The sequence below is a fragment of the Sceloporus occidentalis genome, unplaced genomic scaffold, assembly GCF_023333645.1.
Source record: "Sceloporus occidentalis isolate IW3139 unplaced genomic scaffold, rSceOcc1.0.p SCAF_7, whole genome shotgun sequence".
NCBI classification, from domain to species: Eukaryota; Metazoa; Chordata; class Lepidosauria; order Squamata; family Phrynosomatidae; genus Sceloporus; species Sceloporus occidentalis.
Window position 1 is genome coordinate 15,830,843 of NW_028316987.1, and position 23,465 is coordinate 15,854,307.

Below are 23,465 nucleotides of genomic sequence, written 5' to 3' on the forward strand. Positions count from 1 at the left end.
GGCTCTTTCTTGCTAAATTCCTCTCTGCACTGCATGGAGAAATCTGAAAGAGCTGCTATCATGTTTCCATAGTGACCCGTAAATAAACCGACCTGGGATTTTGGGATCAATTTTGGGGCATAAATTTTTAGACTTATAGACAAGTATATACGATACTCTCTGGTTAGTTCACAGAATCATACAGTTGGAAGAGGTCCCATAGGGCATTGTGTCCACACACACTCTATGTACAATCTACAACTAGAACATCCTTATTAGGTAGCTGTCCTGTTTCTTTTTGAAGATGTCCAGAGAAAGAGATGCCAAATCTCTCTCTGACCACTGCAGAATCACTCTTACTGTCAAGATATTCCTTCTAATGTTCAATCAAAATCTACCCTTCTGTCACTTAAAACCACTACCATGTGGGCAGCAGAGAACAAACTTCTACCCTTCTTTCTGTGACAGCTCTTTAGATATTTATAGAGTGCAGTCATCTCATTCCCCAGTCTTCTCTTCAACAGGCTGAACATGCTCAATTCCATCAACCAATACCAAGCCAAATTTCAGCATTTAAAAGCAATTAAACAAACAAACAAAAACATTTCAAAAGAACTCACATGCTGCCAGATCATGTAAATGAAAACCTATGTACAGTGATCCCTCCACATTTGCTGGGGTTAGCGATGAAGGATCCTTGCGAACGTGGAAAAACTACACATTAAAAAACAAACAAACTATTTTTTTAACCTGAGAGAATAGCACCCTAGGAAACTCTAGGTCTTCCAGAGTAACTCTGTGGTCAACTTCTGGCAAAGGTATGCTGGAGGACCTAGAGATTCCTAGAGAGAACCTATTAATCAAATCTGCAAATAATCAAATCCGCAAAAGTCAAAGCCAACTGTATTATCATCAAAAAGACTGGAATTACTGGATGTATTAAAACGGGGGATGGACAACTGTGGAACACTAGGGGGTCACATTAGCCCTCCAGGAGAGTTTAGAGGGCCACATTCCTCATTACACCAGCTTCCTTCCAAATGCCTCCAAATTCCATCTAGGAGATAAAGAATCATGTTTTAGGGCTTGTGAGCATTTTAAGATTTTTTTTTTTTTGGGGGGGGGGGATTTTGCAGGGGGAAAAATTGACCCCTTGAGGGACCAGAGGGTGGTCCAATCATGGTAGAAATGTCCTCCTTGCCTCCTAAAGGTCATTTTTGGACATTTTGGGTTACTCATGCCTGTATTAAAGTGACTGAGAGTGAGACACATTGCATGTGAGAAGTTTATGCATGAAATTATAAGTAGTATCCAACAAGAAAAGGAGCTTTATTTTAATTAAAGCTAAAGTTAAATCTCATAAAGCAGTCACGGTTGTCAAATGTATTTCATGAAGGTGCCTTAGCCTCTGAGTCCACATTCACCAAGGGCAAAAGGTCTCAATCATCAGTGCTCCTTAATTTCAGTGTCCAAGAAAAACACTGTTGGCCAGTGAGCAGCTGCAGTGATCCAGATGGCAGTTCAACAGGAAAGATGCTCTTTCCCTTCGAGCAGTAGGTCAGCCAATCTGGAAGCTTGAGATTGCAATCTGAAGCTTAAAAACTGCTTCAGGGGTAGACTTTCAGCTCGTTCTGTTCATAGGGACAGTTATAGTTAATTTGTGCTTATGTAGCTAGTTTGCCCCCTTTTACTTTTTGCTCTAATTATCAACATACTGAGTCTGTTCTAAAGAATGATCAATTTCTGAGCTTTACAATTCTTCTGTTGATAGTTTATGACTGCAACTGGACAAAAAAGAGAGAGAGAGAGAGACAGAGAAAATCATCCTTTTTAGCTTGCTGTGTAAAAATCTCTTTTTACACCTTAACACTGAAGGCCCTAACTTGTGTCTGACTCTTATTTATTATCGCAGTCACCAATTTTAGTACTACATCTGGAAAAAAACGTGACTTTTAGCCATGCTAGAGGCCTAGGATCTTGCTTCTCATAAATTAAATTGCTGCTGCTTCCTTTCCCCACACCCTTTTGTTGTGCACTTCATCTGCGATGTGATGAGTACTACCTTTTCTCTCCAGGGTGTTTATTTGCTGCACTGAACAACCACATTCCTACTGGACTCCCCAAACTGCGGCGTCGAAGGCAGGTAGGAGTGCTGGTTAGTCACTCCGTGTGATCTGAACAGGTTCGGGGGCAGAAGGTTCAAGAGTGTTAAGACTGTAGCACAATGATAACACAGCATATTTTTGTATTCAAAAGGTTCTAGGTTCAGTTTCTGAAAGTTCTGTCTAACATTGGGGAAATAAAATCTTTTAGTCTGGAAATGTGGGGATAGGGATGCTACTAGTCTGTGTAGAGTAGATAGGACTGAGCAAAATAAATGGGCAAACAAAATTGTTGCATGCCTGTCAGTAACAAAGAAGGAACCCATCATCCCAAAGAAAGGCTCAGTTTACATAAAATGTATATCTGCAGCTGTCTGTCTCTTTCTTTATTTCTTTCTTTCTTTCTTTCTGTTGATCTCCAGTTTTTCAGTTTTCCCCAGTTCAGTTTTGAGGGATCATGAACAAGGAAGTTGGGAATGTACAAAGGCCTATACAACTTGTGGGTGTTGATGGCTGCTGTGGGGGCAAAGGGATAGTTTTAAAAGTGCCAAATATCCATGTGCTCTTACCCTCTTTCACCGCTTTCCAGGTTCACCGAGGTCACCGGACTGTCCACAGCGAGACCAAATTCATTGAACTCATTGTAGTTAATGACCACCAGCTGGTAAGTAATAGAAACAGAATGTTTAAGTGGCAGACAGAGATGGGTGTGTGGTTGCATATTAGTGGTCTGTGGGGAGGTTGCCAAATGAGTCACCGTAGATATAGAAATAGTCAGTGTTTGTCCCACTCTTCCAGTCTCTCTTCAAAACCTGATTTCTCAACTCCTTTTCTTGTTAAAAGTGGTCAATTCATTCTCTACCAAGCCACATGGCTTGCTACTGACAATTTAGATGAATTATTTGTTACCTGAGATTTCTGGTTCAATGCAAAACATCATGTAACTCTGTGATTAAAAAGAGGCTTATAGAACCTGTATAGCTAAGCTAAGTAAGGGTGTACCATCTGTGGCCCTCAACTGCACCCTATGTGGTCCCAAAGCTAGCAGAATCCTACCCACTTTCCTCTGCATTCCCAAATATTGGAACAGACTGAGGTGTATGTGTGTGCCTAAATGTGTACCCTGAATTCAGTCAAACCAGAATTCCACCCATGGCATTGGCTTCTTTATAAACTAATTAGAATGAGTCTTACAGTAGCCATGTAGCTCAATCAAATCAGAATGCTATACGAGTACAAGACTGCAGTGAAGAGACTAGCCAGATACAGCCCACTAACAGAAGTCCCAGTGGTTCCGATACTTCAAGATAGGAATGAGAACCCCTTTCTGTGCTTTTTCTCTTTCAGTTTGAGCAGCTGCGCCGCTCTGTTGTCCTCACCAGCAACTTTGCGAAGTCTGTAGTGAACCTTGCGGATGTGGTGAGTATAGGTTACACTAGGAAGCTCTTTCCAAAATGGGAATGCAAGGGATATTGCTCCCTTCCTCCTGAAGGTGAAAATTGTGGAGGCAAAGGATTATTTGCCTCCAGGGAGGGATTTCAAGTGGCCCATGCAACCATTCCAACTAGGGTTGGACTAGTCAGCTTATTTGGGGACTATGTCAATTTTCTATCTGTTCCTTCCTAACTCTCTTCCATCTGCAATTATAATTATCTTTTTGTTTGTTGTTGTTGTGTGCCTTCAAGTCATTTTTGACTTATGGTGACCCTAAAGTGAACTATCATGGAGTTTTCTTGTCAAGGTTTGTTCAGAAGAGGTTTGCTGTTGCCTTCCCCTATATATATATATATATATATATATATATACACATACATACACACTCAAATTCAGCTCTGCTTTCTTTTTTCTGATGCCAGATCTATAAGGAACAACTGAACACACGTATTGTCCTAGTTGCCATGGAGACGTGGGCATCAGGGGACAAGATCCAGGTAGACGAAGATTCCTTGGAGACCCTGAACGAGTTCATGAAGTATCGTCAGGATGCTCTTCCTGAACATAGCGATGCTGTACATCTCTTCTCGTGAGTTTAGAATAGGAACCTGGATGCCTTTATCCTAGAAATAGGGTTGCTAAGTTTTCATCTAGCCATCAGCACTCTGCCTTTGGTCAGCTGATAGGGAGACATTAACAGGTGACTGTGCTGATCTTGGTCACTAAAAACTTTTCTTACTGATTTCTGCATGCTACGTTGCTGTAAAGCAAAGGTGCACAGCCAATTTTTCACAGCTGGGACCCTCTAGGGGCCATAGAGGCCACCAACATTGCTAAAAACAAAGCTAGACAACAATAAAAATAAACCATGACTGACCAGAAGTTCTCTTCTAGTTTTAATTTTTTTAAAAAAAAACGTTAAACCATACAAAGAGACTCTATGTCTATTTAAAAGATGAATTGCAACTCCCGAAAGCTTCCCAGAGAGGCCATTCATTCATTCATTGAGAAAGGAGATCAGGAGAGTCTGGAGGAGTAGAGGACCACAAAAACAACCTTGAGGGCCACTGGGTATCCCAGGGCCATACTTTGCCTAGCCCTGAGGTACGTAAAAGTATCAGACCAGGCTAGATTGGTCATTTGAGAACCTTAAGTAGTAAACATCCTGGTATTGTGGGAAATGGGCCTTTCTAATAACCCATTGTCACCAAAATTGTGGTCAGTCTGATCTACAAGAGAAGCTGAGAGTATTTGTATTTCCTTACAGAGGCATCCAACCTATTGTTATTGAGGCGTTAGAGTGAAGTAGAAGGGTTCTTTGCAAAATGCAGACCTAATAACAAGTGAAGTCTAAGTGTGTTGTAGTAGCTTTGACTGTCAGTGTTTTAATCAGGATAAATTTTGCAAGAGATGGCCTGCTAAATCAAAATAAAACATTGTATCAGATGCAAACTTTGGATCCTGGATGATAAATGTGATGGAGTCAGGGATTTTTAATGTAAGGGGAATAGCTATTTGCTGGGAGGCTTAGGGAGGATGCATTTGTCCAAATATCAGAATGAAAATTGTTCATGTCTTCTGTCTTCCATAGTTCCTCTACTGGTAGATAATAAACCCTTGTTTACTTTGGTAGAGGGAAGAGTGATAGCATAAAGCAAAAGAATGACTGAAGGTATATTCCCTATCCCATCACTAACTCTGTTTTCTTGTACTGCCCTGGCTCATAATTAATTTTTCTCATGGGCAATAAGACGTGAAGGAGAAGGAAACTCAATACAGGACTGGAAATGTAAAGAATATTAAAAATGTTTTCATCTTCAAGATGAGAAACCATGTTGAGACAGCCGCATGAAAAATGCCAGCCCTTCATTGTGATTAAAATTGATGCACTTTGTTGAAAAAAATGGCACAAAGCATCTCTTGTGCAAAAAACACATTTTTTGTCTGTGCCAAATGTAATATCTTATGCAACAAAAACCTTCATGAATGTTTTGCAGACATCAGCTGAAGTGTGAAAAGCATTGAAAAATGCAAACACCTTTGAAATGTTTCTTCTTGTTTACAAGAATGAGAAAAGCCAAGATTTATATGGTCAAGAAGATAGGCTAGAAATGTACCCTTTTTGAACTACAGTTCCCAGAATACACCTGTTAACCATACTGGTTGCAGGATTCTGGGAACTGCAGTCCAAAAAGGAATTTCCCAGGCTTTGGTCAAAGTTATCTCCTCTTTCCCTCCTCGGCTTAATCCATTTTAATTCTCTTTACTCCTTCCAGGGGTCATACTTTCCGAAGTAGCCGCAGTGGTACGGCTTACATTGGAGGAATCTGCTCCATTCCCCGAGGAGGTGGGGTCAATGAGGTGAGTAGCGCATGATAGATAACTTGGCCTGGACTTCCTGGGCCTTCAGAGGTGGGGAACTGAAGATCCATATTGCATGTTGCTCCTGCTGTATTAGCCTTGGCTGTCCAAAGGTCTTGTGTTCCCTTAGGCTTCCTTGCTTGTTCTCCCTTCCTACCCAAGCTTCCTGGAAACCATTCCCGAGCATCTAAGTGATGCCACCCCCTCTCCCCACTCAAAAGCTCCCATTTCTGTGAAGCCTCCAACCTCTCAGTCCTCATTATCACAACAAAGTAATGCTTGAGGTTTTATGACATTGCATTTATTCACATTCATTCCGTGTGATTCTTCCCCTCTTCCACTCCCTTTGCACTGGATTTTACATTGTAAGGTCCTTGGGGCAGAGATTTGTCTTATTTACTTTAGTCTGCAAAGCTCCATATGTCTTGATGAGGCTATATAAATAATAATCGCAACCTTGAAGACCATTTCCAACATGCTGGTCTCTACAGGGTTGTGAGTCTGTGCAGAGCAAGAGGCAGGTTACTAGGTGACTTCAGAACTTCAAGATGAGTTCTGCCCACAAGAGCTTAGCATGCTAGACTATGCCTCTTCCGTCCCTCCCCCTCCCCAATAACGTGATGTCCTCCTCCTCCTTCCCAAAGTATGGCAACGTGGGAGCGATGGCAGTAACATTAGCACAGACCCTGGGTCAAAACATTGGTATGATGTGGAACAAGCAGCGAGCCTCTGCAGGTAAGCAACTGGGAACTGGGCTTGATGGAGTAGGTGTCCTGTTCTCCTGGTGACAAGAAGGAGCCCACAGGGTGGCTCAATGGACACTGGAGGGTAGCTTAGGCAGGAGTTGCATGAATAGCCATATAATCCATCAATGTCTTTTTTGGCCCTCAACAGCCTTTTTACTCAGGTTAAGTCAGAGGAGATTATCAGATGGGGGGGGGGGGGGAGGATGGGAGCAAAGTGGATCGCTTCCATCCCTATCTTGCTATTGCACGAAAGATTATCACACACATCGTGCTTATTCCGTCATTATCCTGTCAGTGAAGTGGAATTGTCCTGTCATTTTTCAATAATGGAAACTTCCGTTAATGAAAAATGACAGGACAATTCCACTTCACTGATGAAATAAATAACGGCATAAGCGCAACATTGTCTGATAATCTTTCATGTGATGTGTGATAATTCCACTTGACAGACAAAATAATGACGGTATAGGTGCAACCTCATCTGATAATCTTCGCACAATCACATGATAAGGGTGGGGAAAGGATGGAAAAAGGACGTCCTTTTCCCCTTGTGATAATCCCCAGAGACTACCCAGGCTCTTTCCCCTTTTTGGAGAATGGAGAGTTTTAAAGGAGTGAGTCATCTGGGACAAAACATACCACAATTTCCCCTTTGAGTTAGCTCCTCTTGTTCATTGAGGAGCAGGCCCCAGGAATGAACATGAAGCCACTGATGTAAGAAGAGGACCCATTCCTCAGGAGATTCTGACTCAGGAGGTGTTCTCCTGGTGGTCCAAGTCTGAGTAGTAATGTTCATGAGAGATTCAGGTCAAGGGGGTAGTTCCAGTGTGGCAAAATGAGGGCATTGCCCATCCAGATGAGAATTCTACTCTGCCAAATTAATGTTTTCCTTTAGCCTCCCTGTTTCTAGCATTTCAGAGATTGAGACATGGAAAATTGTCCACACAAAGAACTCTTACATTTGCTATGTTTGCATTCCCTTGATCATTTTGACTGCCCTTTTTCTTTAGATGCCTAAACTGTATCTCTAAATGCTCAACTGAAGCTTTCAGTTATTGCAATGCTAGAAATGTGAAAGCTGAAGAAATACTTAATGGGGGGTGCAGAGTTCTTATTCACAGGGGAAATACCTTCATTTTGCCTCCACCACACCTTGTTGCTACACCCGATTCAGGTAGTGAGAGGAGAAACTCAGTATTGGATCTGAGTTCAGCATGACTTGTACCACTGGTTTCCCCTTGTCTAGCTTATTTCTCCTATTCATCTGTATTTGAGTTCTGGTTACTTACCATGGTTTGGTGTTCATGGAAATAGAAAAAGATTGCAACCTTTGAAGGATCTCAAAAGAGATTACAAGGTACATACCAACTTACCTATTTGTTGACCTCTGAACTGGAGAGGAGACACACAGTTTTGAAGTGGATCTGTCTCTTGGTTTTGTTTTAGCTATGCTGGCAAGATCCCCAGCAAACTGAGCTTCACCAATCAAAGGATAATGTTTGGATCTGCAACAGGGATGAGTAAATGTGGAGCGTCTCAGGTTGCACGCATCCATTTTTTGCTTCCACAAGGCTTCACAGGTCACATTGTGTCCTGCAAGTGTTGCCCTGGTCACTTCTGGTTTCTCAAATTGGGTGTTCTTAATATTTTAAAATTGCAGCGTGGAAGCGGAAGTGAAAATGGAATTGCAATTCAAGGGAGGCCCCCTGTAGGTTGGATTTTCCAGTTTTTGCCATTTTTGGGGTGACTGCTGGGTTGTTGAGCCACACAATTCCCACTCTTTCTTTTATAGCTCTATATCGCATGCAGCAGAAGCATTAGGCAAACAATTTAGCTTGCATTATGCACAGCATTTTTGTACATCAACTAAAAAGAAATGTGCCTAAAATTGAGTGGTTAGAGCAAAAGGACTGCAAGCAGACATTGAGGGAGGCATCTAGCTCATGTTTTATAGGCAGAGTTGTTCTTGTTTCTAAAGCTTACAAACTAGAAATAGGATATTTAGATGGAGGAAACAACAGGTGACAATTTGAATAAATTACTCGAGCATTTTGGGGTATAACCATATAACAGGGGACATATGGAATATGCCTCCTGGTTCCATAACAAGGCATTTTTATTTCCCCCCTTTGTTGCCCCATGTCTCTGCAGGGGACTGTCGTTGTCCTGACTCATGGCTGGGCTGTATTATGGAGGATACTGGGTGAGTTTTGGGAAGAGCTGAGGATCACAAAACAGCAGTGCTGATGAAACAATGCACAACCCACCACCCTGATGTCTCCAGATATGTTGGACTACAATCCCCCAGATTGTAGGGGGATTCTAAGAACTGCAGAAACTTAATGTTTTTTTGCCATCTGCATAAAAGCACCCACATTGCATCTGCTATGTTTTTGTTTATTACAATGTTTAAATTTGGCTTTCTCCTTCCCTTTCTAATATGGCTAGATCTGGAATATAGAGTAGATACTAGCTGAGTCTCTCTTATCTGAAATGTCTGGGACGGGTGGGGGGGGTGGATTTTGGAGTATTTGCATGTACATAATAGATTTCTTGGGAACCAAGGCTAAACATGAAATTAATTAATGTTTCATATACACCTTATACACATAGTCCGAAAGTAATTCTATACACAATCTTTTAAATAATTTTGTGGATGAAACAAAGTTTGTGTACACTGAACTATCAGAAAGCAAAGGTGTCACTATCTCAGCCTCCCATGGGAAAAAAAAGCTTTGGATTTTAGAGATTTTCAAATTTGGAATTCAGAATAACTGATACTCAACCTGTACTTTTAATAACAATATCAAATGGTGGTTTGAGTGGATGCCTCTTGTCATGCAGGGGTGGTAAAACTTGCATCCGCTGAGATTCCTTCTCTTTCATGATTCCACAAAATATGGAAGCTTAACTGATTTTCAGTGCATTTGTCCACCTTTCCCCTATTTTAATTCTCTTCTTTAGCCACAACTTATCACTTTTCTCTTAAACTAGTAAATAACTGTAGCCCTCATAACCCCTCAACATAGGCTTACGTTGGCTAGAAATGATGGAAGAACAAAAATATCTGGAGGGTCACAACTGGACAGCCTTGCCCTAGAGGAAAAGAAATAAATTAAGAGTAGTGCTATTTATGCAACCCACTTTGGGTCAGAGCATATTTAGGTAGGGTGTTCTGATCCACAACCAGACAACAAACACCCTAGTTCAAAATCCACAGATATTTTGCAGTTTAGTAATGAGTCTGAATCCAACCACTAGGCCTTTTAAATTCTGCTCTGTCCCCTCAAAGGCAATAGTTTCTGGGCTTTTTAACTCTTCCTTCTTGACTTTCTTCTCTGGGCCACAGCTTCTACCTGCCACGGAAGTTCTCACGGTGCAGCATTGATGAATACAATAAGTTTCTGGCTGATGGTGGTGGAAGCTGTCTCTTTAACAAGCCTTTGAAGGTATTTAATAATAATTTAATATTAATAGTAAGGACTTTAGAGAATGCACTGCATTGTTTTCTTTGTACTGATTTCAAACTGTTTTGTATTATTTTTCATGATATGTTTTAAAATTGTTAAAAGGTTAATTCTGTTTAAATGTTGAACTCATGTATGTTTTTAGCTATACTGCACTCAGTATTAATTTTTAAGCCACCTAGACTCCCAGATTTGAGGAAAAGGTAGGCTATAAAGCTGATAATCATAGCAATAACCTCCAGATGAATTTGCCATCTAGTAAATCAGAATTACATCCATAGGCATTTCTCCTTATGGAAGCTATAGTATGTGTGTGTTTCATGTGTAAACATCAGTGTTGGACTGAGTGCTAAAGTGTCCTATAGGAATCATTTTCCTAGTGGTGTGAGTATATGTTTGGGATATTGTGCAAAGTGTATTTGGAGATGTGCCACTCCAAGAGTGGTTAAAACACTGCCCCTTGCCCTATGCCAGGTCCTGACTGAGGCTGAGGAGATTATACCAGCAGTGTACTTATAGAAAACCTTTCAGACAGTTCTTTACTGTATGCATGGTAAAGTAGCCTCTTGGGTCTGTGATGTGGTTGAGTTTTGTAGAGCATCCATATGGACATCACCTCTCATTTAAGATAAGCGAGGTTCCTAGAAATCTGTCAGGGTCACTTTTGGATGGCTTGTTTGTTTCGTTGATTTATTGGATTAAATTATGATTCTAAATGACTCAGTTATCACAAGCAACACCATGTCATTCCAAGATGGCTATGTCTGGAAATATGGTGGGAGGGATGAGGCATGTCAATTACGCTTTATTTTCACTTTTGGTTTTTTCAACCCCAGATTCTTTTACATCATGAATAGAAATTTGTGAATTTTAGTTAATTGTTGGAAAATAAATTCAAAATAAAATTTTGCCCCATTTATATCTGACAAACTTAATTGGTTCAGCTGTTTGCAGCACGAAGACGACTTTCTTGTGCCAGCTTGCCCTTTAGATGTTAAAGGTGAGAAGTGTCTCAGGAAAAACATTGTGGCAATCCTAATTTAGCACTAGAATGACTGAATACAAAAGGATTCAAACCTAAACTTTTAAGATCTAAGCACTGAAAGTCCTGGGCTGGGATGGATGAAGTTGCCAGTTTTGGTTTCTGCATCTTTGTGTTGTTGAAATTTCAAGATCTTTCCAATTCAGATATGAAGGAATATACAAAGGTTGGTGTTTTTTAAAAAATCAGAAGTGAACTGATCAGTAGGTATCACATAAAACCAACGGATGCCATAGTCCCTTCCTAAAATTCCCCCTCCCAAAATGGACCCATGGGAATGTGGAAGTTTTTCTGCCCCAGCATGAGTTGGAGAGGAGGGCAGAATATAAAGTTGTGTGCCTCCAAGATCCCAACTCTCGTCTCTTTCATTCTTTGCACAGCTCCTTGATCCCCCTGAATGTGGCAATGGCTTTGTGGAGGCAGGTGAAGAATGTGATTGTGGCTCCTTAGCGGTAAGCAACAAGGATCTGAATCATTTGTACTTCAAGACATAAAGTGCCCTGTGACCTGGCTCTGAACAGATTTTGACCCCAAGACTGACAGCTTGACCCCACAAAGGATTCTAATTTGACCACACTTGGGGAGGGGGTGTCTTGTGTCATATTGGGAGACTAGGGTGCTTCAGGATGATGATCCCAAATGCAACCCTACTCATAGGTTTCAGGGACTCTCACCAGTAGCAATCAAGTCAAAACAAAAGATAAGTCACAGGAGAAAAACAGCAAATAGTAGGTGGGAGCATAATGTTGTTCTAGTTGGTGTAATCTAGAAGTAAAAAGAGGAAAGCAGATGAGGCAATAGTAGAAATGCAAAGGTACTGTTAGTCTTGCCAGTCCGAAACCCAGAAATGGCTTTTGGATCCCACCAGACGAGGCAAATGGATCCGGAGGCTGTGCTGCAGTTGTTTTGTTGCTGTATCCAAAGAATATTTCTGATGTGCTGGACTATTTCTTGACAACTCTTGGCACCAGCTGCAACATTTTATTCCCACCCACGGGTTTCTTTTTAGTTCTGAGATATATCGGAGAAAAAAGTATCCTTTACTCCATTCCCTTTTTTAAAGGGGGGGCGTTATAGTGCATCAGTGAAATGTACATTTACACATTAGCACTATAACTAAGCATTGTAAAAATGGGGGGAGAAAAGTTGTCCTTCAGACCTTAGGATCACTTCAGCGAACTGTGCTCAAGTTAAAAAAAAACCTTTGGAAGAGTTCCAATGTATATCCAAAAAACAGCTAGAAATGGAGTTCCCAAGAAAAATAAAGGGCAACGCTGCTTTCCCTTTAATGGTTACGTAGAAAGGGAATTTCAGCAGGTGTTGCTTGTGTTACATCTGCTGAAATTCCTGCTTCAACACAACCATTAAAAAGTCAGGAACCCTGCTCCTTATTTTACCTGGCAACCCTAGCTACAAACAGCTCCCTCAGAAGAAAGGAAATTGTCACAGAGGCAGTGACAATTAGTAAAAGGTGGCAAGGAGGTATAAATAAAAAATAAATCACAACTGGATTTGCCCTCTATGTCTTTAAAGGATATCTATTGCTGGTGCAAATTCTCCAGTTGTTAAAACAATTGTGATGGGAGACTGCATTCTAGGGAAAGTTCTTGCAGTTCAGGGAATGTGATACCCCCCAGTATAGAGGGATCAGTTTCAGTCTCAACATACTAGTCCCATTTCTGAAACCAAAAGGCCTGATATTATCAAACGATTTATTCCAGCTCTGATCTTAAACTCCCCCCAATCTTACATCTGCCTTTTCTCTCTTATTCTCAAAGGAGTGCTCCAAGGGTGGAGGAAACTGCTGCAAGAAATGTACGCTTACACATGATGCCATGTGTAGTGATGGCTTATGTTGCCGAGGGTGCAAGGTAAATGGCTGAAAGCAGGTTAGGATCCAGTAGAGAGGTTGTCTCCTTTGGGCACCAGCTAGATCACCAGTTTGAAAATGAAAGGGCTCCTCTACCTTTAATGGTTGTGTAGAAGGGGAATTTCAGCTGATGTTGCTTGTTAGCTGGTTGTGGGACAAACAACATCTACTGCAATTCCCTGTTCTATGCAACTATTAAAGGTACAGGAGCCCTCTCCAGTTTTTATTCTAGCAACCCTAGCATCAACTCCAGTCTAAGTTAATTTTTACCACTTTTAACTAATACACCTTCTTGGAAGCGGTGCAGGAGAGGATAGGTGCGTGTGTCATTGTTTTCAGAAAGCAAATTGCAGATAGGCCAAAACACAGTGGGCACTGAGACAATTTTTTTTTTGTTTCAAACTATGCAAAATTTTCTGCAAAGTAGCTGTGAGCAGCTAAAGCATCATGTTTCATCTCTGTGTGGAAGATAGGATCTCCTGACAACCCTCTCCCTTTCAGGCCTGCAGTACTTGCAGCTTTTCAGTATCAGATTTTGCCAGTCCAATCATGGGGACCTGCATGCTTTTTAAAATATCCACACCAAAAATACCAGATTACACAGGCTCCCTAACCAAGAATTTGTCCCTTAATTGTTTGGCATAGCGTGGAACAGGCTCAGTTCCTGATACTTTTGGTGAGCTCTAGGCAAAAGGAGACACTGGACTCCTGATTGAAACAGCCCAGCCCTTCTGTGGTGTTCCAAAGAGCTTCCAGTGGGATGCTCTCTGTTCTTCTTATCTGCTAAAGAAAGTGGGTGAGCAAGCAAGAAACACAAATGGCAGCAAGCCCTGCTCCTCCTTGTATAGCCCATGTGTAGGTTGATGTTGCTCTTTCTACACTGTTATTGGTGGAGTGGGAAAGATGGGGGTAGCCTATGAAGTCTGGCTGCTCCTCAGTTCCCAACAAGAGAAGTGGAAGTTGCAGAACAAATTTTATCCTGATTGGCTCCTTCCCTCATTGGCCTGTCCATATTCAAGGACTCACCTGCTTTTTTCCCATCTTCCTCCCCACCTCCCACAGTATGAGCCACGAGGTGTCACCTGCCGAGAAGCTGTGAATGAGTGTGACATTCCAGAGACCTGCACTGGTGACTCTAGTCAGGTGAGAAGGGATTACTGGGTGAAGCAATGATCTGGTTATGATGGGAAACCCCCTGGGACTCCAGTCAAGTCACCACTCATGTTTTGGCAGCTGCTGCTCCTCTGCGTCATGGCAGATGGGATGAGGATTTTAATTTGTACTATGAAAGGTGCCTGGACCCAAATCTCCTGAGATAAGGAGTGGATAAATTTCTTCATTTTGTTCCTCCCGTATTCAGTTTTTTAAAAAATCTCAAGTTCTTTCTTCATGATTATATTTTATCTATGAAAACATAAATTTGAAAAAGTCTGTATATAAAAAAAGAACCAAAACAAATTCTTACCCTACCTCTGCATCCCAGGTATGGAGAGAGCTGGCTGTGATTAATTTTGTTATTGTTTTTAAAGATGATGTGGCTGTCTTGCCCTGTTTTGTATAATCTCCTCTATCTTTTTCTATTGTTGTTTTCTTCTCACTTTTAGTGCCCTTCCAATTTGCACAAACAGGATGGTTACTTTTGTGATAATGAGCAGGTAAGACCGATATCATAGCTTTCATTGTCAAGGACCAAAGGATGTGTCTCTGGTGTTGCACCCAGTTGTGGACTTGGTTGGACTCGTACTGTTATACACTCATGTGTCTGTGCCATTCTCAGACTGTATAAATCCAAGTACAGCCCAGCAGCAGAACTCCAAAATAGTACAATGAGATCTGCTTGGACCATATCTAGAGAGAGCCTTTGAAAGTTGGATAGGTGAAACTGTTCCCAGGCACAGTTTCTTTAATCACTTTAGCAATAATGATGAGGAAGCTTTAATGAAAAGTTCCCTTTGGTTAGTGTATTAAAAACTCTTTTAGGGAGCATGCTGGAGAAGAGCATGCTGAGTTTTCAACATCTCTTACAGGCACATTTTTATTGGCTCCTTTAAAAGTAGTAGTTCATAGTTTTTAAATTGCTTTCCTGAGCATGGCAGTCTACTTTTATGAAAGCTCATGCTGTTAATTTCTTTCTTTCAGTTAGTCTCAAAGGGGCTACAAGATCTTTCATCATGTTGTTTGTACAGGGGTATACCATTCAATTCAATTTTGCATTTTGTTCAGTTTTTCCAAGTAAATAGCAGGTGAGGATTTTTTTTCTCAGAAGGCTTCACAGTTTCCTATGTATAGTAAAAAGAATGCAAGTGTGGGTTTTTACTGAAAAGCCGTGCAATTTTTCATATAGTTACAGGGATCAATTGGTGAGTCAAGGGTGACGAAATCTTAATCAAAACTCTTTCCACTGTACTGAATTACTGTGTCCTTCATCTCTTTCTGCTCACTTAGAATTAAGAAATGTGGTATGAAAAGATCAACAGCAAACCCTACTGGCTGGAGAATCAGTAACATCAAACACACAGAGACACATCTGGCACCAAGCTCCCAAAGTATCTCCAAATCCTACAAGTAGAAACCAGAAGTAGACTTCTGAGACTCTTTTACACTACACAGTTATAGTGCTATGATTCTGCATAAACTGTTTTGGTTTTATCTTGGAATTTGCAGTTTGGGAGGGATACTTAGAATTCTCAGCCAGAGAGATCTTGTACCCCACCAAATTATAAACACCAAGATCCCATGGGATACAGCTGTACAAGAATCATAGTGTTGTAATTCTGTAATATGAAAGTCTGCTAGTCAAGATTTTTGGCTGAAAATCACAAAGTAAGATTGTCATAGGGGCATGAGTAAAAAAAAGAGTCCTTTGCCATAGGTGCCTGCTGCTGATAAAGAACCCTGGCACTATTTTTTAAATAAAGTTAATTAAGGGGCAACATTTTATTATTTATAAAGAGATGGAAAAGTTTTTTAATATCTTAAAATATAATACTAATTAAAGCATATACACTGGAAGTGTTCAGGAAAGAAGAGCTATTTTTAAATGTAGCTATGGACTTCTGAGAAAATGAGAGATGCCAGTAGCAACAGAGGGGAAAATGTCTTGTGTGTAATATATATATATAGATCGACAGTATGCATGCAAGCCTTGTGTAATGAGTCAAGATACGATCAAAATCAAATCACGGCTAACCAGATTTTAAACCTACATCCCCAACTTTTATCTATGCTTATCCAGCTTTTTAATCCTGACCTCTGATGTTCCTCTTTTGGTCCTAGTTTGGAGTGACTTATCCCCCCCTCCCTCCAGTTAGAAATGAGAGGAGTTAGTATATCAAATAAACCTTTAATGACAGGAAGAGGAGACTTTCCAGCTTGAGGCCTTTAAGCAGAGGGCATATTAAATTAATAGCAGAGATAGGAAAATTGTTAACGCTACATCAACCCCCATATGGTAACTCACATTGTTGAATACTGCTGTTACGTCCAATTAAGGGGGAAAACAATTTTAAAAGGAGCTGTGTCACTATAATTCAGGCTTCTTTGGATCACTTCAGAAGAGCCTATAATTTATTATTTCTAGCATATTATTTCTGCTTAGTAGCACAAAGTTCTATTTAGTACTAGAGGGTTAAGAGGAACTGAACTGGACTTTATACATTTGAGCCTACTGGCTGTCCACAGGTGTGTATGATCAGTATGGGTTTTGCATGCCCTCCAACTGTCCCTATTTGGCAGAGACAGTCCTGATCAAACTTCTGTCAACCCACTTTTCCAGCTGCTATTAAATCTCCTCTCCCTGCTTGTCCTCGGCTGACTTCAGTTGCTGCAAACTGAGTTTAAAGTGCAAACATAGGCCCGTAACAGATGGGTCTTTGAGGTGCCCTCGTCATGTGTGAGGGTTGCCTGGTGGGCGGAGCGCCCACATGCCCGGCAGCCCTCGCACGTGACAAGGGCACTGCAGCTGCGGCGCACCCACCAGACCGGGCGCGTAATGGTGACGTCACAGCTGTGCCGCTTCCAGACGGGGTGGCAAAGCTGCTATGTCATCACGACGTCTCTCGCACTTTGCAGCGTCGCAGCGTTGCCACAAAAAGGAGCTGCTTCCAGGCGCTCCTTTATTGCTCTGCAGCAGCGTCACACAATTTGGTTGCTGTGGCGCTCCTGCGGGGAGGTGCCTTTTTTGGCAGTTTGTACCCTGCTATAGTTTTGCGTTCAGTTAACTCAATAAGGAGGAGGGAGAGGAAGGGGAGGAATCTTGCTCTTCGCTGTAGATTCAGGCAAAAGCAAACTTCTGCAACCTTTCCTAGGCCTTTATCACACTAGCGAGATCCCGTGGGAAAATTGGAGTTAAACGCAATTTAAGTTAAATTTGAATTTAGCCAAAACTTGCAAATTCGGAGTTTATCACACTGAATTGTAAAATGATGCAAAGTTAAACCGCAGTTAAAGTGGAGAAAACTGGAAGCTTTTTACTTTCGAGATGTTCTGTTTTCTCCGCTTTAACTGCAGTTTAACTTCGTGTTATTTCATGTTAACTGTCACATCGTGTGATAAACATCAGGCATTTCTGGGTTTTCTTCATGTTAAATTGCGTTTAACTCCCGTTTTCCCATGGGATCTCACTAGTGTGATAAACTCCCTAGCTTATTTTTTTTCTTTGTTAATAACTTTGGATGTTGCTTGACCACACGTGTCCCAGTTGTCACCTGTGAAATCTTGGACGGTGTTGTTTTGCATGAGCATCTAACAAGTCTCACTTTCCCCCCCCCAAAGGGACGGTGTTATGGAGGCCGCTGCAAAACTAGGGACCGCCAATGCAATGCATTGTGGGGACGGGGTAAGTAGGGCTCTTGGTGATTCATATGTGGAAAAGTTGGGCAGGGTTGGCTGGAGCAAGTGGGAGAAAAAGATAAAGGAATGGGCTGGTTGAGCAGTGGCCCCAGGGATCTAGGCCAGGCAATCCTAGTGAGAAATGCTTAATTGCTTGAGTCAGTGGGGGCACCATAAGATGATCCTGGGAGGATGCCAAGGGCTGAAAGGTTGATGAGAGCTCAGCAGCAGCAAATCTAGTGATCATCTGGTGGCAGCTTCTTAATCAGCTATCTAAGTCATATTCCAAAAAAGCTGGGTCAGTGGAGGACGACCCAATGTCACAATAAATAAATAAACAAATCAATGGGATTTTCTTCTGAAGCCTCGGAAAGCACCAACACCACCTGCTGACAAACAGCAGAACTGCAACGCATCCTTCAAAGTAGGGACGTAGTTTACCAATTCCCTTCTTGAAGGAAGCAATAAGTATGGATTTTAGTGACCCCCCCCCCCCCCAATTGCAAGAAAGTCTTGGAATACTGCTAAGCTTTTGAAGACTATTTGCAATTTGGGATTTATTCTGGACTTATTTGCTTGTGTCTTTCTGCACAGAAAACTGTGCGGAAATATTATTTCTGGTCAGAAAATGCTGTTTTTCCTATGTAGAAAATGCTATTTTCTGTGCAAAAAAATCCAAAGTGCTAATTATGTGTAGGATAAGTCTTAAACCGTGAAGATTTCTTGTTAGCCTAGGATTCTTCTTGTCATGGTTTCCTGACATTTGGGAAAGACTTCTTTGACAAATATTTGAATACTGACAAATATTCTTTCCATCCCTACTAGAGTCTTTATGAAAGGAATGCTTGGTCCAGAAATAACCTAATTGAATATCCCAGTGTTCCCACAGTCTTATGTCCTCTGATGGAAGTGGAATGCAATTTCTGTAATATTTAGATGGCTAGATTATTTTGTCTTCATGCTGCCCAAGTATGAGAAGCATTGTTTTAGCCCAATACACCCATGGGGCATCAAATTGAGGAAAACCTGAACTAGCTGCTTTGTTGAGGAATGTAATATTTGCTGGGATCTTTGGCCTGCCCTTTAATTCTCTCTCTTTTTTGCTTGCCTTCATGGGACCCAAGCTTCAGCTGAAAGGTTTTGCTATGAGAAGCTGAATGTGGAAGGCACTGAGCGAGGGAATTGTGGGCGTGAGGCGAACCGCTGGGTGCCATGTGTCAAGCAGTGAGTAACCAAAACATTATTTATTATGCTTTTTAAAAACAAAAACCGAATGTAATCTCTGTAATTATCACTTGGCCTAAATCCAATTGTTAGTCCCAAACAGAGAAACCATGGGATTTACTTAAGATTTGATTTATATTTTAGTATTTAATGGGCCACTTTAATTGGGATTAGCAGTTGGATGTAGGCCTTTATTTATTATGTTTATTTATTATTCCCATCCTATTAAGCATTGCACCCGATTACTGAGGCAAGTGGCCACTGCACCATAAATACGGAGCAGGCTATAGAATTAATTATTTTCTTATCCTGTGTGTGTGTCTCTGTTTTCCCCGTCCATTCAGGGACGTCTTATGTGGATACCTTCTCTGCGCCAATGTGACTGGTTCTCCGCGTATTGGTGAACTTCTTGGTGAAATCACCACAATGACTTTCTACCATCAGAAGCATTATGTTGACTGCAGGTTAGTGAGGCCTTGTTCACTTAAGACAGGTACTACACAAAATAGTGGTCCATGGACCAATGGTAGTCTGTTGATGACTGACAGTCCTGTGTAAATTTGCAGGGAAGAAAGAAACAATTATAGCCAATGGGCACAGATATAATATCAGATATAGTAGCACATGATGGTGGTGGGATTTCTTGTCTCCCAGATGAGAGAGTGCTTGAAATGTACTGCTCTAGATGTCCTCTTCTGCTGTCATGTCCACTTTGCGGAATAATTTAAGGCATGATGGCAGGAGAATATATAGGATAACAGTGGAGGACCACCAAAGTGGCCTACAGTTTTCCTACCCTGTCAGGTTGGAACAGACCTCTTTAAATATATTCTTCACTCTGTTTTTTAGGAAGATCCACTTATTTAAACTGCATGTGTATTTGAGGCAGAGGTTAATGGAGTCATCAAATGCATTGAGTGACATGCACATTTCTACTTATCTCCAACCACCTCATTTTCAGGATGATTAAGGAGGCTTTTCTCTTTAATTTCTTGAGGCAATTCAATATATCCAGCCACCTGATAAAGCTCTTTTTTCCCTTTTCCTAGGGGTGGCCATGTTCAACTTGTGGATGGCACAGATATAAGTTACGTGGAAGATGGGACACCCTGTGGGCCCAACATGCTGTGTTTGGATCACAAATGCCTTCCTCTGTCCGCCTTTAATTTCAGTACCTGCCCAGGCAGCTGGGGTGGCCAGATCTGCTTTGACCATGGGGTAAAGCTTATAAATGAAGCATTGTTGTACTTCGGGTTGCCGCTGAACTGTATAGCATGGCAAGGTGGCACTTTGTCACCTTTGCACTCTGATCTTAGCAAATGTTTAGGAGTGGAATCTACATCAGGGATGGGAAAGCTGTGGTCCATGGGGACATTTGTGCCCTCTGGTGGTGGGGGAAGGAGGGAAGTTAAGGGAATCACATTTACTGAGGAAAACCACATGGCAGATGGATTGATCCAATCAAGGAAGCCATGGCCCTGAGTTTGCAAGACCTGAACAGCTCTCATGCATATGTTTTCCATAAGTGAACTTGATGGCAAATAAGAACAAGAAGGCTTGAGGAGGCACAGCTCATATCTTGATCTACATGGATTCAGATATTGAGCCATTTATTCTAGTTTTCTTACCTTTATTTATGTAGTAGACCAAAGCATTAGAAATATTGAAACTAGGGCTTGAGGAGGAGTCTTTGGCATGGTACAGATGGGCCAAAAGCGGTGTGGCGGCGCCGATACTTGGGTTTGGGAGTGCGCAGCAACCACACGCTCCCGGACCCTACTACAAATGAGCGGTGCCATCTTGACACAGTGCTGTCCATACAGCGTGCGTGTCCATGACGTGTCTTGTGCGACGCGTCCAAATGGCGTGGCGTGCAAGACATGTCACCGTGATGCCCCAGGGCACAAATGGTGCCTTGGTGGCTTCACGGGAAGGAGCTTCATTTTGGAGCTCCTTTTTCCAGCGGATCATTGTCATGGCTGTGCAGTTGCCGCAGCAATGATCCAGCCGCTCCTTTTTCCTAATCTGTACTGGGCCTTTGTTAGGCTTTTCCAGAGTTGAATATTCCTGTGGACCATAGAAAAAGTATTTCACAACCCAATCCATATATTCTTTATGTTAATTATCTTGTACAAACATGATCTGCATATTACGTGATGTTAGAATAAATATCAATGAACTGGCTAATATTTTTTGTACCACAAACTCATTCAAAATTAGCATTAAAGGGCTAGAGGACTATGTTTTGACTTCTGCTCTCTTGCTATTTATTTTTGCCATCATACCTTGTAATGGTATATATGCCACATTAGTGAAAAGTAACTTGATTTGAGGGGGGGGGGGCATGAGTGGGCATTTTTAGCATTCAGATGAGACATCATAAAATGCTTTCTTCTACCACCCCATCAGTGCAGCCTCTTTCTTGTTCTAGGTGTGCAGCAATGAAGGCCAGTGTATCTGCGATCCTGACTGGACAGGCAAAGACTGCAGTGTTTATGACCCTATCCCAGACCCTAAGCCTACAGGAGAGACAGAAAAGTACAAGGGTAGGTTTATAAGATGGAGTCTGCTGAAACCTCATTTTTTTAATTGCACATCAGAATTTGGGTAAGTGAGGCAGTCCCTCCTTTCAAATGTTGTAGCTCTTACAACAGCATTCGGCTTTAGCAGAGGTCTTGCTCTGTATTCGCATTGAAAATAATTCAGTCCCTTCCTCAGGTGCTTGTCATAATGGCAATTTGGGATGCTTTTGAAGAAGGGAAAGAGAAATGTCAAAATCTCATTGGCTTGAGGGAAATCTGATGGGAGGAGCATACTTAACAAAGGGATTTTCAATTCATTTTTCCTGTTCTGTTCTGAACACAGCAAGCTTTTTTTTCCTCACCACAATTTTTTTGGGGAAGCATCCTAATATTGTCTACCTCTCCTTATTGAAAAATAGCCCCTTCTTCTAATTGCCAGTTGCAGCGAAACGATTGAGAGCTGCAAGGTCTTGTACTTTCAGTAATTCTTAAGTCTGGAATGGATTCTCTCTGTCACACACACATATCCTCTCTTTTTCTTATTTGGTCAGTCTGTTCCATTTTAATGCAAGCAACTCCCATTGCTACATTGTCAGTTAGGACCCTTGGGCCATTGGGCTGTTTCTGATTTTTGTTGTCTGCTCTTCCTCCACAGGTCCCAGTGGCACCAACATCATAATTGGCTCCATTGCTGGAGCCATCCTGGTAGCTGCAATCGTCCTTGGTGGCACCGGATGGGGATTTAAGTAAGCAGCGTTGATATGCGCATGCTGCATCTCCCAAACTGCTGTGCCTCTTGTGCTATGTTGCCTTGGGTCTCTATCTCGCATGTTCTGCTGCAGGTGCCCATTGCCATGGGCCCTCTCAGCATCTGCACTCAGCGCTGGGGAAGAGCGGGCTGAGCCAAGGCATGGCCCACCCATTCCCCAACTTCAGCTTTTACAGTTCTCTCTCAGGGTGGATTCAAACAAGCACAATTTTTCAAATGACTGTTAGAAGTGTTAATGCCACAAAGCAGCCACCTGCTAGGTGGCTTCCAGGATGCGTACACTTTTCCTGTGGTAGCATAGTGAAGATGTAAGGGACCCCCAAGGATTTCCTGTTTGGGAAGGTCCTGGTTTGGAGACAGAGGCTGCTTGGTCTGTGGGATAGAGGCCCTACTGCCAGTTCCATCTTCCTTCAGTACATAATCTCTAGTCAGAAAAAAAGCACATGGAGATTGGCTAAAACCATATTTCTAAAGGGCCATAGTCCTCAACAGTCATAGGAGGTAACCATCACAGTGTGGGGAGAAATAGCAAAGGAAGTTGTACACATGCTGCATTTAATACTCCACTTATTGCCATGCCACTAGGCCACCAATTGGTAGTCTGTTTGTTTCCACCCTCAGAAAGTTCAGGGTTGGTTGCAGCAAGGAAATGTGACAAGCCTGGGCTGCAGTTATAGGGAAAAGGAAGAAAAGCACCAAACCTTTCTGATTTTCAGTTTTTTGGAGGCATTTCTGACTCCAGCTCCTGCCCAGGTGTGGCTACCACAGTCAAAACTTTGGTGCTCACCACAGGTCTGATTTTAAGCCCACTTGTCAAGTTTACCCTTTACTCTCAACCCATTTTGCACGGTGCATGTTATGGAGACTGAAAGCACCCCTTTGTGGTAAGAGTCGCATATTTACCACATCTGGGGAAGGAGAAAGCAGAATGTGGAATTCATAGGATATGTTTTGATGTGGTAAATTACAGCTTTTGCTGCACGTAAACACGTGAGACAAAAAGTTTGCTGTGCTTAAATTGCCTTGGAATGACTCCATCACCTGTATATGTAGTAGTATATGATCTGGGTCTTAAGAGGCTTCCAAATAGGATGAGTGACAGCAGAAAGAAAGTAAAAA

General features: G+C 41.9%; 1 protein-coding gene across 5 annotated transcripts in view; it reads left to right on the top strand.

The window, feature by feature from the left end:
• Positions 1–23,465, top strand: part of LOC149309265 (disintegrin and metalloproteinase domain-containing protein 11-like) — a 77,510-nt gene that overhangs the window by 38,197 nt on the left and 15,848 nt on the right. For all 5 annotated transcript variants that reach the window (XM_089532071.1, XM_089532074.1, XM_089532075.1 and 2 more), the window contains exons 8-25: positions 2,055–2,122; positions 2,671–2,745; positions 3,429–3,500; positions 3,938–4,104; positions 5,792–5,876; positions 6,521–6,611; positions 8,774–8,825; positions 9,972–10,071; positions 11,512–11,583; positions 12,910–13,002; positions 14,064–14,144; positions 14,606–14,656; positions 17,775–17,838; positions 18,956–19,055; positions 19,400–19,519; positions 20,105–20,273; positions 21,487–21,601; positions 22,233–22,323. In XM_089532071.1, coding sequence (XP_089388197.1) covers positions 2,055–2,122; positions 2,671–2,745; positions 3,429–3,500; positions 3,938–4,104; positions 5,792–5,876; positions 6,521–6,611; positions 8,774–8,825; positions 9,972–10,071; positions 11,512–11,583; positions 12,910–13,002; positions 14,064–14,144; positions 14,606–14,656; positions 17,775–17,838; positions 18,956–19,055; positions 19,400–19,519; positions 20,105–20,273; positions 21,487–21,601; positions 22,233–22,323 — 1,666 coding nt within the window. The remainder of the gene's footprint in view (positions 1–2,054; positions 2,123–2,670; positions 2,746–3,428; positions 3,501–3,937; positions 4,105–5,791; positions 5,877–6,520; positions 6,612–8,773; positions 8,826–9,971; positions 10,072–11,511; positions 11,584–12,909; positions 13,003–14,063; positions 14,145–14,605; positions 14,657–17,774; positions 17,839–18,955; positions 19,056–19,399; positions 19,520–20,104; positions 20,274–21,486; positions 21,602–22,232; positions 22,324–23,465) is intronic.